This window comes from Cydia pomonella, chromosome 14 (genome assembly GCF_033807575.1).
Source record: "Cydia pomonella isolate Wapato2018A chromosome 14, ilCydPomo1, whole genome shotgun sequence".
Lineage (NCBI taxonomy): Eukaryota > Metazoa > Arthropoda > Insecta > Lepidoptera > Tortricidae > Cydia > Cydia pomonella.
Window position 1 is genome coordinate 14,652,158 of NC_084716.1, and position 17,079 is coordinate 14,669,236.

Below are 17,079 nucleotides of genomic sequence, written 5' to 3' on the forward strand. Positions count from 1 at the left end.
TTCTGTGATCTTCTAGAGTCTAACGTTATCTGGTGAAGTCTCGAGTGGCTTGACCACAACATAATATACAATACAAGAGTGTTATGGCGCCAGCTATCTAGGAGAAGACGTAACCAGACCACTTAATAACAGTATTCCGTTTCGCAATATAGCTAACATGCCCGTAATAATCATTTATAAAGCTGGAACTATTTTCCTACGTAGTTTAAATAAATGAGCTATCACGGGTTCATAACTATGGGCAAAGGACGAGAATAAGTATCTACATTACGATACAAATGCGAATTACCTATTCGCTAATGAATAGTACAACGTTTTACAGTTTATATGGCCCTTTAAATTTTCGACATAGTTACGTAATGTGTTAGTGCGGTAAAGTACTTTAATAGTACATTACGATACAAGTGCGAATAATAGGAAATTCGAAACGAGTGGCGATAAATTAAAACACGACCGAAGGGAGTGTTTTAAATCGACACGAGTTGCGAATTACCTATTCGCACATGTATCGTACGACGTTTTACAGTACATATGACCCTTTAAATGTTCGACACAGTAACGTAATATGCTAATTTTCGCACTAGTGCGCTAAAGTAGCACCATATGTACTGTAAGGTAGTATCCTGTAAATGAATGAATGGATTCTCATACGATCGCGGGGCTGATTTTTTAATTTCGAGCGCTCGAATTCGTCACTCGAAAATCTGTGGAAAACCGCGAATTGATATTTTTGAAATACGAGCAATAGAAATTGAGAATCTAGTGGTATTGACCACTCGTTATCAATTATATTAGTAGAATTTAAATGCCTAGTAGTGGAGAAGATATATCAGGTGATCCGTCTGCTCGTTTGCCTCCTCTATCATAAAAAAAAAAGATAAATTGAAGGGAATTACACGAAATCGAGCACTCGAAATTCAAAAATTGGCCGTCCGGGTCTTCAGTGTTTCAACATAATCTTTTCGTCCGTAAAATAAACGTGCCACTGTCTCATAAACTCCATTGAAGCTACAAAAAAAGTTTAAAAATCCTTGGTAGAAGTACTGTCTTAAAATTCCCAATTGATTTCTTTTTTACTCGTTTTTTTCTAGAAGCCGGGCAAGCTCTATCAATGCGGCAAACAATTATGAGGTTGTTTCATTCGCTTGAACTTTTTATTTGAGCCCTACAATCCTTTATCCAAAGTGTAGGTAGGTATTCTAGATTGTTTTATAAGAAAACATTTTGATGCCATTTTTTTATTGTGCATTTTGTTTCGTCAGATTTTGATAAATATTGTTATTTAAGTTTTAAGAAACCTCATTCTGGGCGGAATAAGCACGAAAACCCAATTCAATAAAAAAAAATCCGTTGAGTTATGAAAATTCCATACGTTTTCGTAGCTCAGAGGAAGATTTTTAGATCATACGGTGAAATTGGGCTCATATTTTACAAAATAGGGATCTCGATCTATCCACCAAATCTTATCGAAATACGACAAAAAACAACAACCAAATGTTAAAGGCATATAATTATATAGTGATCTTAGTATTTTCAATTTTCATTAACAAATCAAGTATTTACATTTGTAGAATTGACATTTGATGAAGTGGAACTGCTGATGATGAACAGAACGGAACTCTTTGCATGTTTGTCAAGCAGTTAGGTTTTTTATATTTCTATCCCATTTTTTTTTTATAATTATCTGGTGCTTTATGTCATGCATGGTGTGAAATAATTTATCTTAAATACAGTCGAATACCCTATTGCGGGTATCTTTCCAGTCAACCATAGGGCAAATCTGAAATGTGTCAAGGTGGGTGCAGTGGCAAAAAAAATATGTTACTTCCTTTTCGACATAATTAGGCGTAGGACGCTGTCTTTTTAATTTCATTGTATGAAATCTAAAATCAACAATAATCGTTCTTTCACCGGTCTCCCTCATTAAAGTCGGTTTTTTTTTTCTCAAAAATTATTCTGTTTGGCTTCCACTTTCAGTTTGCCCCTCGTAAAACAAAAAGGCATATCTACAATAAGAATTACGGTTCGAAATGAATGACTAGAAAATAATATCAAATAGTTTAAGAGTTAAACACACTTTCTAGTTTGGTGGTGATCTACAAACTACATATCTACTTAATTATAGATCTTAGGTAGGTACACATAGTATCATAACTTTACATTTAATTAATTAGAAACCTACTATTAGGCCAGTATCTCTAGGACTGTGTCGTATGCATAATTATTCGACCGCAGTTTGACTTCTGATCTCTGTAGTGGTGTTCCTAAGCTTCTAGAAACCTGATGTTGCCAGGTTGAAAAGTGGTGATACAAGATACAAATAAATCCGATTAGTGGAAAAGGTGGGATTTTTCGAAAGCGAATGTATGAAAATTGTAAGAAGAAAATTGAAATGGCTGGTGGGGATAACGGCACCACTTGTCAGCCTGGCAACATCAGGTTTCTAGGAGCCTAGGAACTCCACTACAAGGATCAGAACTCAAACTGCGGTCTAATAATTATGCATACGACACTGTTCTAGATATCCTGGCCTAATAGTAAAGTAGGTTTCTAATTCATTCAATGTAAAGTTAGTGTTAGTAAGTTAGACAAGCGTGCCTACCCTTAGAGAACTGTGAATAATAAAGACTCTTAAAAAAACCTGCCTAACTCCGAAATTAATAAGTATAAAATAGTAGCTACCGCTAGTTTGTCGTTTAAAGTGTGCCTGGGGGGCTAGCCAACTGAAAATCGTTTATAGACAACGCCAATCGAATTAAATATTGCATGGAAGTTTGTGATTGATTGCATCACGTGACTTTTAGTTTCTATCTGTCATCCCGGCTGTCCGGATTACAGGGATTGCCGTATTAACGCGTCTCTAGATTAGCGAGGCTCTACTGTATTTTGTTTGGCGCTGAGTGAGAACTCTGCTTTTATTATTAAGCTTGCTTCTACCCGCAATTTCGTCCGCGTAAAATGATGATGATTGATAAAAACTAGATATCCTTTGTTCTTTCCCGAGCCTTAAACTATCTCCATGTGTGTGTACTAATCACACTAAATTGTAAAAATCAATCCATATTTATCTACGTCAGCTGTTAATTCGAAAAACGTATTCGCATACACAATCAATGAATCTTCGTCAACCGTCTTTATTTATACTTGTCTCTGGTTCTAAGTCAAATTAGCAATAGAAACTGTCTGAAACGACGCAATCTTGCCACCTGTCGACTATATCCCCGTATTTGAACTGAATTAATCTTGTCTAATTTCTCTAGGGTTATATCAGGAGCAAGACGTTACAGGGAACGTATTTAATTACATACAACATATAGCTACAGTTATGCTTACTAATGTAATATATACCTACATAGGTATGTGTTCGTTTATATATATTATAAAGCGTATGAATTCAAACCAATATCACTTTTATTATTAATTTTATTATTTATAGCCGTATTTTATTTTAAAGAAACGAAAAATATAAAATTTCTTGCACCATGCTTGCACATAAAACAATCAGACGAATAAACGCCTACAAAAAATGAGAAGCAACGTTTTGTAGAATCGTCAAAACGCTCAGTAATAAATGAAGAACCACATGAGTACCAACCAAAGAGCATATAATTGGTACCAACGTCGGGAGCGCCATCTAGGTTTAACCCTTAAATGCATGATTTTTTGTATAACTTTTTAATAAATTGAAATAGATGTGTCATGTTGTATAGATTGAGGGAAAAATGAGTAAAATATATGCATATTGAGCCACGGACCATCAAATATACGATGCATATATACATCATTATGCATTTAAGGGTTAATAAGGGCTCATTGGCTCATTGCACCTATATACACTTATAGTATAAGTACTGTAATGTAACGAAAATCGCATGCGATTTGTTGCAAGGTCAACGGAGCCCTTTATCATACCTACTTTGGTTTTTTATCATTAGTCGAAAGTAATTAACCGATTTTGATAAATCATGTGAAATCAGAAAAAAAAACTTCTTAAATAACAAACCATAGACTGACTTATTGGACGACAAAAAGTTGTTTTCCAAAAACTTGAATTCTATTTTTCATTAAACATTTGTGGCTGAATGTTCAAAAACTCTTATAGCCTGTGCCTCGCCTCACCTCACCTGCCAAAAGTCAGCACGGCATAGACAAACATCATTATTGTTTGACGTTTGTATTTTCAATTCTGCTTTTCATCGTACGCTAATCGTACAATATTGTAAATATCGTTGATATTATCAATTAAGAACACTTCTTTACAATGGTAAGTGATTTATAATCGTTTAATAACTTTAAATGCAATGTATGTATTGCAAGTCCAGCAATCTACAAACTTAAAACTTGCATTGTCACCGGAACAGTTACCAATGTAAAACTCGATTAGTAAACGCTTTTCTCTTTCTAGATTTAATCCGTTTATGAAATGATTGCAAATTATAATAAGGATAATCTTTTTTACATCCTTTAAATTTATTTTCACTTAAAACTTCTTCAAATGTAACCTTAACCTCCAAAAGTTTTCGTTTTAATTTTCTACTAATTTATAGTAGTAAAACGGACAGTTAGTTTCAATCCTCTTTCTTAGTGTAATCATCTTCTAAATCAAAATTTTTTACGTTTAGTTTACTACAGTAAACAACCAGTACCGTAAAATGGGTTAAATTTTGGGGTTAATTTGATAGTTTTAAATTGGTCACTAAATTAGCATTAATCGTTATTTTCTCGAACTGTTCTTGTAACAAGTTAGATTATTATGGATTCTTGTTTACCTACTACCAAACATGCTTCATAAAAACTTAATTTCACAGTCTCCCTTTCAAAGTTACCCTGGTTGACCAGTACCATCATTTTCTCTAACTTTTACAGTTTAGAAACCAGTATGACAGTGATGTCACAGTCTGGAGTCCCCAGGGCCGTCTCCACCAAGTGGAGTACGCTATGGAAGCTGTCAAGCTTGGTTCGGCGACTGTAGCATTGAAAAATAAGGAGTTTGCAGTACTGATAGCTTTAAAACGGGCTGTCAGTGAGTTATCGGCATATCAGAAGAAGATTATTCCTATTGATGAGCATATTGGGATTTCTATCTCAGGATTAACTGCAGATGCTAGAATGTTAAGGTGAGAATTTACTTATTTACAGTTGGTGCAAAATATCTTAAACATTTACTTCTGCATCCCTCCATTGCAATATTGTTTATGAGATTTTATACAAAAATCATATTTTTTTAAAAACACCTGGGGATTTTTGACATTACAAGGTAGCAATTGGTTCTGGTGGGCTAGAATGTTGAAGCCCACAACTTGATCAACGGTACTCAACCTGCAACCTGTGGATTTCATGCAGCCTGCCGGGCTTTTTAGATGGCCCACCAGATCGCTGGCGCAATATTACAGGATTCTATGGTTCACTTTTATCCAACTTAAATTTTAATATTGTCATAGTGACATTGAGTCAATTTCAACTATCTTGAAAATGTAACAGAACCCTGTAATATTGGGCCAGCAAGATGTTGCTGGTATATAACCTTACCATCTGAATTATTGCAGTTAGCTATGGACAGTGTTCCTTGAAAACTGATTTGCCGACCATCTAAATCAGTGAAAAGGCCAAGTTTGAGTTGAAAAGGCCAGAGCGAGCATATAAACCAGCCAGTGTAGACATCCATCGGCCGAAACAGCGCGCTCAGGCGAGGAAAACGCGGGCGCCGCCTTGGCAGAGGCACGTCTACACTGACCGTTTTGTGTGCGAGGAAATTGCCTTGCGCGTGTGTTTGCTCTGCGTGGATCCGCCTATTGACTTGTGTTACATGTCGCGCGTAAACACGTATAAATTGACGAGTGATTTCATACACAGAATGCTCTGAATAACAAAAATAATATTCTGCCATTCCAGCCGCTACATGCGCACAGAGTGCCTGAACCACCGCTACTCCCACGACTCTCCGATGCCCGTTGGCCGCCTCATTGCGATGGTTGGCAACAAGATGCAGATCTGCACCCAGCGGTACGACAAGCGGCCGCTCGGTGTTGGCTTGCTGGTTGCTGGTTATGATGTATGTACATAATCCACATAGAAATTCACAGAGCACTCTCTAATAAGATAGATAGCATTTTTTATACCAGAACAGTGTCAAACAAGTGTACAGCTTGTTTGGTTCTAATCTGTCATTATAAACTATCTTCCCCATACATTGAACACAAGATTTGTGTTCCGAACATTTCAGAAAACCAACATCTAGAGCCCCTTACATTAATTTAAATTTCACTGCTCTTGTATGATTTTTAGTATAAAGTTTGGAATTTATTTTAGTTTCAAACATTTAAACAATAGAATGGAAGTGTTATGTATGTAAGCATGTAGCTATCGTTATTTTTTTTTTTAGGTAGTCATAGAATAATTGTAACTTGTTATCCCTTTGAATGCCATGCCTATCGTGTGTGGTGTGTCATAGTAAACCTTATCGGAATGCACAAAAGTTGATATTGGGCTGAAGCCACTCGCGTCAGTTGACGTCTTTATCAGTCAAATTGTTTCCAATTATATAATAAGTTACTAATAAGATGTAGTAAGGTTTACCCTAGCCAATCCTTTCAGGACCAAGGCCCGCACATCTACCAAACCTGCCCGTCAGCACTGTACTTCGACTGCCGCGCCATGGCCATCGGCGCGCGCTCGCAGTCCGCCAGGACTTACCTCGAGAAGCATCTCAACACCTTCCAGGTAGGCTATAACTTCGTTATTCTACAGCCTCCTCCAGCTGTCCCCATCTGTTTTTGTAATTTGCTATGCTTTGCCATTCTTTGCCTGCAGTGGCAACAATTGGATACTGGACATGTGTTGAATAGTATAACAAAATTTAGCTGAATAGATAGAAAATGAGCCATCCATTATATGGATATAAAAAAATGGAATTTAAAAAGACATTGAGATTAAAAAAAAAATACAAGGCTTCAAAGTCCCAAAAAAAATTTTTAATTTTCAAAAAGAATAAAGCAAGTGGTACCATTTGATTCCTTACATTTTATTAAAAAATAACTATATACATAAACGCAATATTTCATGGTCAAAATAGCACTTTTCTTCCATACATTTAGGACAGGCTAATGTAATTTGACGTCACATTATAGTATCATTTTGTTAGAGGTGTTTAAATCGACATCAAGATCGTTTGACATTGTGTACCAATAGCCGGGTCCACACAGCGAGCATACGTGCGAGGCAATTTCCTCACGCACAATACGGCCAGTGTAGACAGTGTGCCTCGGCCATGGCGGCGCGCGCGCGCGCATTCTCGCTCAGTGTGGACCCGGCTAATATGTACCAGGGCTAAGGCCTGCACAACTACCAAACGACGTGCCTACAGTCTTATTGAGGACAAGTTACCTCACAGCTATTATTTGTCTGTCCTAGATTATGCACGCCGTACAGTTAAATTTAATAACTACCATATTAACCTAATGTTGAGTTAGAAGCTAGTGCTTGAGGTGATCAAAATACAGCAACATTTATGCGGATGCAAAATACAGCAACATAGGAAGTATCCTGTGTTTTAATTTTAACACCCTATGGAAAATGGAGGCATGTTATAAATTAAACGCATGTAAATGTGCATATATCTGAGCGTGTGCGTGCGTGTCGGTCTGAACGAGCACGCTAACGGATGTACCGATTTGAATATGTTTTTTTCGTTACAGATTTATATGTACATATTAATTGTTTCAGGACTGTGATCTTCATGAGCTGGTTGCTCACGGCTTGAGAGCTTTGAGAGACACACTGCCAAATGAAGTGGACCTTAACACTAAGGTGGGTGATGAAGACTTCAATTCAAAGATTGTTTATGCTATTTAAAATATTCAAGACTGTAGATTGCATTGTTGTTGATATGTAGACCGGAATCTTCAATGAGTAATATTATACACTTTAAAGACAACTAATGTAGAGAATAATGGAGACTACATAGTTCATTGGCAGTTTTGTTGTAACTTGAACTGGTTTTGTTAAACTAAGGAAAAATTGGAAATTGGGACGCAAAGGAAGTAGAGGAATCGAAGTAGACAATAATATTCATTAGGCGGGTCCACGCGCGTTTTGCTCGCCTGAGCGCGCCGCCTCGGCCGAGGCACGTCTACACTGGCCGGTTTGTGCGTGAGGAAATTGCCTCGCGCGTATGCTCGCTCTGTGTGGACCCGCCTATTTCCATTTTTTTCGTTCTTGGATAAGCTATATGCACTGCCAGATTTTGTCGTTTACGAATGTGACATTATCTATGAAAAGGGACCTTATTGTCCATGGCGCTTACGCCGCACTGCGTAGCGCGGCGTTGTTTATAATATGGGAGCATTGATAAAGGCGCCACCGACAATAAGGTCCCTTTTCATAGCTAATGTCACATATTAGAAATATGTTTCGGCTCAGAGCTGTACTATCAAGATGATGATGATGTAATCCTGTTAGGTTAGGTTATTAGAGTCATAGGGCTCGCAGAAGATTTTTCCATTTGTGGCGATCCTGAGCGGCTACTTCCAGCATTTTCCATCAGAGTCCAGTTGAGCCAGCCTCCTCAACTGATCGCCTCCATGTGGTACGAGGCCGCCCTGACTATCAAGGCGACCTAAAATTGTTAAAAGGCTTTCTTCTGGCTTTTACTTTCTATTGAGAGGATTATTAAATATTTGACCCTTTGAACGTCACTCCTATCGTGAGTGGCGCGTCATCATGAACCTTGTCAGAATGCTCTAAGGTATTAAGGCCCTTTGGGCATTCCGAAAATGGGATTGGGCTGGAGTCGCGCGCGTCAGCTGACATCTTTAACGGTCAAGGGGTTAACACTAGTGTTTGACATTTACAGAACGTCTCCATCGCCATCGTGGGTCCCAAGACCCCGCTCCGCATCAGCGACGAGGCCGAGCTGACGCAGTTCCTGGCGCTCGTGGAGGGCGAGGAGCGGCGCGGCGGGGCGGGCGCCGCCACCGGCGACGCGGGGCCCGCCGCGCCGCCCGAGGGGGAGGGGGACGACCGGGGCAGGGAGCCGCAGGTCGCGGTGAGTGAGCGGGACAGATAGTGGAGGACGAGGAGCAGCGGGGCGGGCGCCGCCACCGGCGACGCGGGGCCCGCCGCGCCGCCCGAGGGGGAGGGGGACGACCGGGGCAGGGAGCCGCAGGTCGCGGTGAGTGAGCGGGACAGATAGTGGAGGACGAGGAGCAGCGGGGCGGGCGCCGCCACCGGCGACGCGGGGCCCGCCGCGCCGCCCGAGGGGGAGGGGGACGACCGGGGCAGGGAGCCGCAGGTCGCGGTGAGTGAGCGGGACAGATAGTGGAGGACGAGGAGCAGCGGGGCGGGCGCCGCCACCGGCGACGCGGGGCCCGCCGCGCCGCCCGAGGGGGAGGGGGACGACCGGGGCAGGGAGCCGCAGGTCGCGGTGAGTGAGCGGGACAGATAGTGGAGGACGAGGAGCAGCGGGGCGGGCGCCGCCACCGGCGACGCGGGGCCCGCCGCGCCGCCCGAGGGGGAGGGGGACGACCGGGGCAGGGAGCCGCAGGTCGCGGTGAGTGAGCGGGACAGATAGTGGAGGACGAGGAGCAGCGGGGCGGGCGCCGCCACCGGCGACGCGGGGCCCGCCGCGCCGCCCGAGGGGGAGGGGGACGACCGGGGCAGGGAGCCGCAGGTCGCGGTGAGTGAGCGGGACAGATAGTGGAGGACGAGGAGCAGCGGGGCGGGCGCCGCCACCGGCGACGCGGGGCCCGCCGCGCCGCCCGAGGGGGAGGGGGACGACCGGGGCAGGGAGCCGCAGGTCGCGGTGAGTGAGCGGGACAGATAGTGGAGGACGAGGAGCAGCGGGGCGGGCGCCGCCACCGGCGACGCGGGGCCCGCCGCGCCGCCCGAGGGGGAGGGGGACGACCGGGGCAGGGAGCCGCAGGTCGCGGTGAGTGAGCGGGACAGATAGTGGAGGACGAGGAGCAGCGGGGCGGGCGCCGCCACCGGCGACGCGGGGCCCGCCGCGCCGCCCGAGGGGGAGGGGGACGACCGGGGCAGGGAGCCGCAGGTCGCGGTGAGTGAGCGGGACAGATAGTGGAGGACGAGGAGCAGCGGGGCGGGCGCCGCCACCGGCGACGCGGGGCCCGCCGCGCCGCCCGAGGGGGAGGGGGACGACCGGGGCAGGGAGCCGCAGGTCGCGGTGAGTGAGCGGGACAGATAGTGGAGGACGAGGAGCAGCGGGGCGGGCGCCGCCACCGGCGACGCGGGGCCCGCCGCGCCGCCCGAGGGGGAGGGGGACGACCGGGGCAGGGAGCCGCAGGTCGCGGTGAGTGAGCGGGACAGATAGCTCCTTCACAGTACCTACGTGAGGCAGTCGCGGAGCGTGCACAGTTTGCAGTGCAGACTATATTTGCCGCAAAACTATTTCATTCCTGGTTAGTCTTAATAAGGTTAAAGGAGATAGCATAATGATCTCAGTCGCCAGTTAGTTTTGCGACAAGTATATTCGAAAGAGAGGCGGAAACGGAGAGGAACGGACAGAGTTGTAGTGAGTGCTGGCACATTTACCACCAGAAACATCTTTAACGCCATTTTAAGACCGAAATCTGCTCTGCATCAGCGACGTAGCTGTCACCACCCTCATGGAAGGGATAAAAGGCGCAGGGGTGCATTCAGCATCAACAGTAGCCGATGGAACAACGCGCCAAAAGTATTTGCCACCCTCAAATATTTTCAACGGTCTAAATGTTCTACATATAGAGACATCATAACTCTTTTGATGAAGTTATTTGAGCGTGCCAGATACTTTTGATACATAAGCGGGAAGAAATTCCTCTTAAACCGCACAGTGCGCGACCATTTAGGTTCTAGGGTGTGAGGATGAACACCCTACCGACGGCGAGCGGTGCGGTGATAGAAAGTGGCCGTGGGCATCATGTGAATCAATTCTTCAGAGCACAGCCCATTGTACAAGCGGTAGAACACACAAGGAGGCAAAGTCTCTCCTTAGACTTAAAGGTTCAATGTCGCTTGTGAGTTTGGGATCGTCGACGATTCGTACAGCGCGTCTTTGGACAAGGTGACAACAATACTCCATGTGGGGTCAGATTTGCGATTTATATAGTAGCAGTCTTTACCCCGAAGTAAAGTATCGCCTCGCTTTATTGAGCACACCGAGTTTTTTGGATGCAAGCGCAGCCTTCCCTTCCAGGTGGCTACGGAATTGGATAATGTTTGAATTGAGTTTTATGCCTGGGTTGCCTGAGCCAAAGGTCATCGATCTGCCATCAAATTTCGAAAATACAGAAATAAAACCATAATATGTTCGGCAGTGGTACTTGCCAATTGATTATAAACTTAAAGATTTAGCAGTACGGTTACCACCGGCGGCCGAACCTGTTAATTAGTAACATGATGTTAACAATAATGAAACATATAAATAGGATGCTATTACACTATTGATAAAGGTAATTATTGTGTTAGAGTCAGACCAAGCTGACTCGACAGAGTGTAGTCGTGTCATCATTTATTTCTTTGAAAATATGACACTTACAATGACACTCCCCCGTTTTGTCCTGTGCAAAGTTAGCTTAGCATGGTATTCCATCTGTCCAGTTCCTTGGTCCAATGTCATTGCGTCTCACTCTCTTATTAAGTACATAATGTGAGACGCAAATACACATGGACCAAGAAATTGGACAGGTGGAACACACCCTGAAGAACTCATATTGTTCTTTTTGATAACTTGTAATTGGCTTACTGTTTTTATTTCGAAACCAATTTTGTTACTTTAGCTGTAAGTTTTCCTAAGAAATAAAATAAAATAAATAACAATCGTAACTGCCATTCAAATAAAATACATTTTGTCGTTCCCAGGTGGCGATGGACACAGAATAAGCTCCAGCGAACGGCTGCGGCCGGCTGACATCCGTGACCCAGTGGACACAGTGAACCCTTCCAAGACCTTCACGACGTCCATCTGTCCCTCGGTCCCGACCGTAGCCTTCCTTCCTCCGGCCCGTTGGACACGGAAAGACTTGCCTTGGCCAGTGTTCGAGGTTGCTTGTTGACTGGTACTTAAACTAATTGCAACAGTTTAATTGACCATTGGTATGCCTTATGTCATTGAAATAAGCTTTACATAGGTACACTGTCAAGAAACTTCTATGCCATGCTTTAGAGAAACCCGAGCTTTCCCTTTAATACAATATTCACTTCTAGGCATTAACTTCTACTAATAAAATTGAACACAAGTGGCAATACCACTAGATTGCCAATTTTTATCGCTCGTATTTCAAAAGCATTTCGCTGTTTTCCCACAGATTTTCGAGTGCAGAAATCGAGCGCTTAAACCGCAAAAATCGGTCGTATTAGCCAATTTTTGAAAATGATTAATTGCCATACAATTAAATTCTTAAAATGTGTTAGAAACATTGCATTGAAACTTGGAAACGAACCCAGATTACTATACGAAACTTTAGTATCTAAATATATCTCGGGTTTCTCGGGCGCTGTGTATTGCCCTGACTATAGTTTGCTTTGGTAGAAACTAACTAATGAAATTCGAATTAAAATCATTATACCAAGAAAATTTCGAAAATACTAGAACTACCAGTAACTTGATATCTTGAGCACTGGCCAAGGAAGAACAAAAGTGAAAATTGTATTTTGCATTTTTATTAAGTATCTATTGTTTATTTCTGTGTAAAATAAAGCACGCATATCTTTATAATTCTTGTTTTTTTATTAACTAGTATAGTTTGCTTTGGTAGAAACAGATTTTTGCACCTTTTTGCATGTGGTATGTCACGTTTCGAATTTAAATAAATAAATATTGGACATTCTTACACAAATTGACTAAGCCCCACAGTAAGCTCAAGAAGGCTTGTGTTGAGGGTACTCAGACAACGAATATATCATATACAAAAAACAACAAATACATAAAAAACGTCCCTGGCTCAGGAACAAATATCTGTGCCTCATCACACAAATAAATGCCAAATTTATAAGTAGCAGTTAGGTAAAATGCAAAAACAACAAGTTGATAATATTACAAAAAACAGCGATTTACAGATGGTGCCGTCGAAAAGTATCGAAGGTTTTTTCAAAATTGCGAAATTTCCACATGGAATTTTTTCGTAAACTTCTCATATGTTTGTATGGGAATCGACATCTGTCATTTCCAAAATGAAAGTTTTCTGTGATCTTTTCCTGAAATTTCCGATAACTTCCAAACTTAACTTTACGCAACTTGCAGATCGTGTCATTCACGCGTGCCTTGGTTCGTATTGTCATTTGTCAAATTCGCGCGCCATCGTGAATGACATGATCTATAGGTACGGATATTGTAGGTTGACAGTCTTCTATTACATATTTTCTTCATTGCAATCAAAAGGAATTGAGTATAGAGGCGTATTTTCAAAGTAAATTTTGTAGTTAACTAAATTTACTGCCACACACAGGAACAAAAAGTCTTAGAATGACATATTAATATTATGGCTATTGGACCCATGTTTTTTCACTGAATATCAAACGGTGTCGCCATCGAAGGGATCAAAGACCAAAGGCATGAATGACAGCATCGTTTCGACCGATGTAGGTAGTGCCTGGTGCCTTAGGGTGCGCCACTTTTTGATATTTAACAAATTAAACACATACCTATCAATGAAAGAATAAAGATCAAAGTCAAATGGCGTTCTAAAAGTTTTAACGAAAGATGGCAGTAAATTTACGTACATTAGAAAAACGCGGTTTTGTATAGACGTTGTCGATCTTGTTTTATTTGCTCAAGCCTTGACTATCGTTGGTATCATTTCTTTTATTCAATCGAACATTAACTTTATCTAATCAGTGATAGACAAAATCCTCAGTGGCGCCATCTCATCTGCGTTTAGTTAATACATTACTTACCCACGATTAACCATTTGACCGCCAAATACATCAACTGATGCTTTGACAAGGTTTCGTTTCGTGCGTTTTGACAAGGTTCACGATGACGCACCGCACACGATAGGCGCTGCATTCAAAAGGCTAGTGCAGGACCAATAAGAGATGAGACTTCTAACTTTCATCAGTTTCTCATTTCGGTCATTCTCTGCTCCGCCCGTCCGGCTTAGGATTGCTCCGAGCAATTATTAGGGGTTGACACAACTTGATGTTTCTGTGGTGCACGCCTCTACGTGCGCGACCACAGATAAGATAATGACTTGAATTTTGACAACCCTAAATATCCGAAATGGATAGCGCCATACGTTAGAAAGGGATAGCATGATTCGTCCCTGAATCGTTGTCAAACTTCGGTTTCGTAGGAAGTGTCATTTCAGTACGGTAGTACTATTATTTATTCTGTGCTTTCATATTTGTAAAAAGCTGTCTTCATATCATAGGTGAATATCTTGAATAATCATAAAAGGGTATTCAGTCAAACACATTATCACTATATTCGTTGTATATTTTTCTGTACACAAGGTATAAACATTTTAACAGTAAATATAAAAATAATGTATTAACATACTTGTCTAGCCGAACCTACATAATCAGGTCATTAGTGGAAGTTATTGTAGAATGTATATCAATTTATGGGTTTGTAAAAATACTATCCGGTAATTTGATTATAACACTAGTAAAACCGCTTCCCTCCAGTCGATGTTACGCTCTTTAGGCCCTCAAATTTTGCTAGTAGCGCTTCCTACGCAGAGTTTTGCGTAATAATCCCTATTAGTGTTAATGTTTACAGAAATATCTTAAGTCGAGTATTTTTTTACAAACCCAATCAAACCTTTTCTGCAATTTTACAAATATAGAACAAACATAGTACAGTCAGCATCAATAGTAGCGGATGAAACAACGCGCCAAAAGTATCTGACATCCCGGATAACTTTTCCAAATATAGATAATTCTCTAAAATTTTCATTCAAGAGTATATCTTTTACAGTCTTGATTGTTCTAAATATAAAACCATCACTGTTTGTTAAGTTATTACAGAATGGGAGATATTTTGAGACCTTGTTTGATCCGCTACTTTTGATGCCGACTGTACCAATCCTTTGGTGAATTATTTACTCATAACATCTGCGCACACTGTACATGTACACGAGGAACTATTAATATGTATGTCCCATATTTGAAATCAAAGTAAAAGGTGTCATTTTGACTAGGCCTAATGGTGCCCATTCGCTAACAATGTCACATTTTAACTTTATATTTAGATATCGTGTGACATCACTTAGTGGATGAATACCCTAACTTACGTACTTACATACAGTTGGTGGTTTTTGTCATATATTTTTGGTATTGGACTCGAATATTAAAAATGTATGCAGCGTAATTTATTGGAACGTAGCTAAGAGAAAGGGATTCAATCTATGCAATATTAGAACCTTACTTCATCTACAGAAGGTCGAAATTGCAATGATTTATATCGATTTCTTTTGTCTTAACTACGTTTAGGTTCTTACGCAGTAAAATAACATTCTTAGGTTTTAAACAGCTTAAGCACCACAGTTATTGTCTTATACTATGTTATTCATATAACTATTGGTTTTAAAAGTACAAAATCATTTTATCCAAAAATTTGCGTTCAAATATTTTAGCCAATTAGAGCTCTCGAATTTAACCCAATCAAAAGAGAGCGTGGAGACAGAGACATCTATTGGATTTGATTTGACAGTTAAGTATGCCTTGATGACGTTAATCATAACTTTATAATCTCTTTTGGATTTTTACATTACTAATTAGTCTTATCACTGTAATATTGACCTCTTGTGAGCCTAAAGTAAAGGTACACAAATCGCTCAATATTAATTTTATGTTTTGTTCTATTACCGTTAGGCAATATAAATACTCTACAATTTTCTTTGAATGTGAATCAAAGCAGAATGCCTATTTTTTTTAATATGAATTGGGTACTAAAATTTGATTAAAAACTGAGATCCTTTGTCGGTTTTTGTGCCCAATTCAACACTCACATTATTTAGTCCCCAAAATTTCCGAGGAGATTGCTGGTAATTTCAAACATCTTTGGGACAGATTTATAATTAAATCTAATGTCATACGAGCGTGTCTAACGCATAACTAGGGCCCCCGTAATCGATAGCCGTGCCTTGGTCTAAGACAGGTACGTAGCTATCTTGCAACAGGATGGGTTGTCGACTCGACGCTTCATTCAACTGTCTTTCCAATATCGTGTTCTGTAACTCTTCTTCCTCTAACTCTAACGTCAATTCATCGAGCAGTTTCAATCTCATCTCTACTTCTCTCTCTGCTTTAGTTAGCTCTAAGGTATTATCTTGCATCTCTTTCGCCGTTCGTGCTAAATCTTCCTCTATTTTGTCGATCAGCATCGTGACTTGAGAAACATTTTCACAACTATTCGCTTTATTTTCGTCTGTATATCGTTTGACTTTCGCTGTTAGTCTGACTACGAGTTCCTCTTCCCGGTGTAGTCTTTTGTTTATGATTGCAAGTTTTTCAAGGAGTTCGATTTCTTCCCTTATTTTTGTGAGGTCATCTGCTGAGGCGTCTGAGTCTGTGTCTGTGTTGTGTGTTTGTGTGAGTCTTTCGGAGTTAACTTGGCAGATGTTCGTGAGCTCTTTAGTGAAGTAGTGTTCTCGCATGAGGTGTCTTTCTCTTCTGGACTTATGTTTGGTGTGTCTTCTGGGTGGTGTACCGCTGCCGACGCCGACACCGCTGTCGCTATTCGCTGCCTGGCTGTCGTTGACTTCGGTGTTGCGGCCTAGGTCCCGAAGGTAGGATTCTAAAAGGTAGTTGGTCCCGTGCTTCTCCATACGGCTTTTATGCGTCTGGTCTTCTAGTTGGTCGATGAGCTTTTCTTGTTCCCTGCAAAGATGAAATATAATTTAAACATTTAAGTGTTTTTAATAGTAAGTAGGTATGAACACTATAAATTACACAGATGAGGGCTAGTAGTGGAATTAATGCAATATCTAGACGCTACATTTTGTACGTACAAGAAAGGTGCCTTCGACAAATATTCTAGATACGTTTTAGACATTGTCACGCCCATTGAATGATCTAGGTCTGAGTCTGATGAGCCAGCTTTAGCAGCAGTTTTGCAGTATTTTTTGGCTTTATACGCTCAAG

At 41.4% G+C, this 17,079-nt stretch overlaps 2 protein-coding genes and 1 long non-coding RNA gene across 5 annotated transcripts in view; 2 read left to right on the forward strand and 1 right to left on the reverse strand.

Annotated features, from left to right (window-relative positions):
• Positions 1 to 4,114: 4,114 nt before the first annotated feature.
• LOC133525032 (proteasome subunit alpha type-1) lies at positions 4,115 to 9,080 on the forward strand. The gene is made up of 6 exons (XM_061861231.1): positions 4,115 to 4,264; positions 4,867 to 5,117; positions 5,893 to 6,052; positions 6,595 to 6,720; positions 7,723 to 7,806; positions 8,852 to 9,080. Exons 1-6 carry the CDS (start codon positions 4,262 to 4,264, stop codon positions 9,062 to 9,064), a joined length of 837 nt encoding a protein of 278 aa, XP_061717215.1. The 5' UTR covers positions 4,115 to 4,261; the 3' UTR covers positions 9,065 to 9,080.
• Positions 9,081 to 10,208: 1,128 nt separating this feature from the next.
• LOC133525033 (uncharacterized) lies at positions 10,209 to 12,709 on the forward strand. Its single transcript, XR_009800511.1, has 2 exons — positions 10,209 to 10,303; positions 11,854 to 12,709. It is a non-coding gene; the product is annotated as an uncharacterized LOC133525033 (long non-coding RNA).
• Positions 12,710 to 14,407: 1,698 nt separating this feature from the next.
• LOC133525035 (uncharacterized) overlaps positions 14,408 to 17,079 on the reverse strand; it is a 191,464-nt gene continuing 188,792 nt past the window's right edge. For all 3 annotated transcript variants that reach the window (XM_061861239.1, XM_061861238.1, XM_061861237.1), the window contains one exon: positions 14,408 to 16,815. In XM_061861239.1, coding sequence (XP_061717223.1) covers positions 16,026 to 16,815 — 790 coding nt within the window. In that variant the 3' untranslated portion in view covers positions 14,408 to 16,025. The remainder of the gene's footprint in view (positions 16,816 to 17,079) is intronic.

What these genes read in the sequence shown, in the direction of transcription:
- LOC133525032 (XM_061861231.1), top strand. An exon ending in GCAGATGCTAGAATGTTAAG is followed by an intron (nt 5,118 to 5,892) that starts GTGAGAATTTAC and finishes CTGCCATTCCAG; the next exon opens with CCGCTACATGCGCACAGAGT. An exon ending in AAGTGGACCTTAACACTAAG is followed by an intron (nt 7,807 to 8,851) that starts GTGGGTGATGAA and finishes TGACATTTACAG; the next exon opens with AACGTCTCCATCGCCATCGT.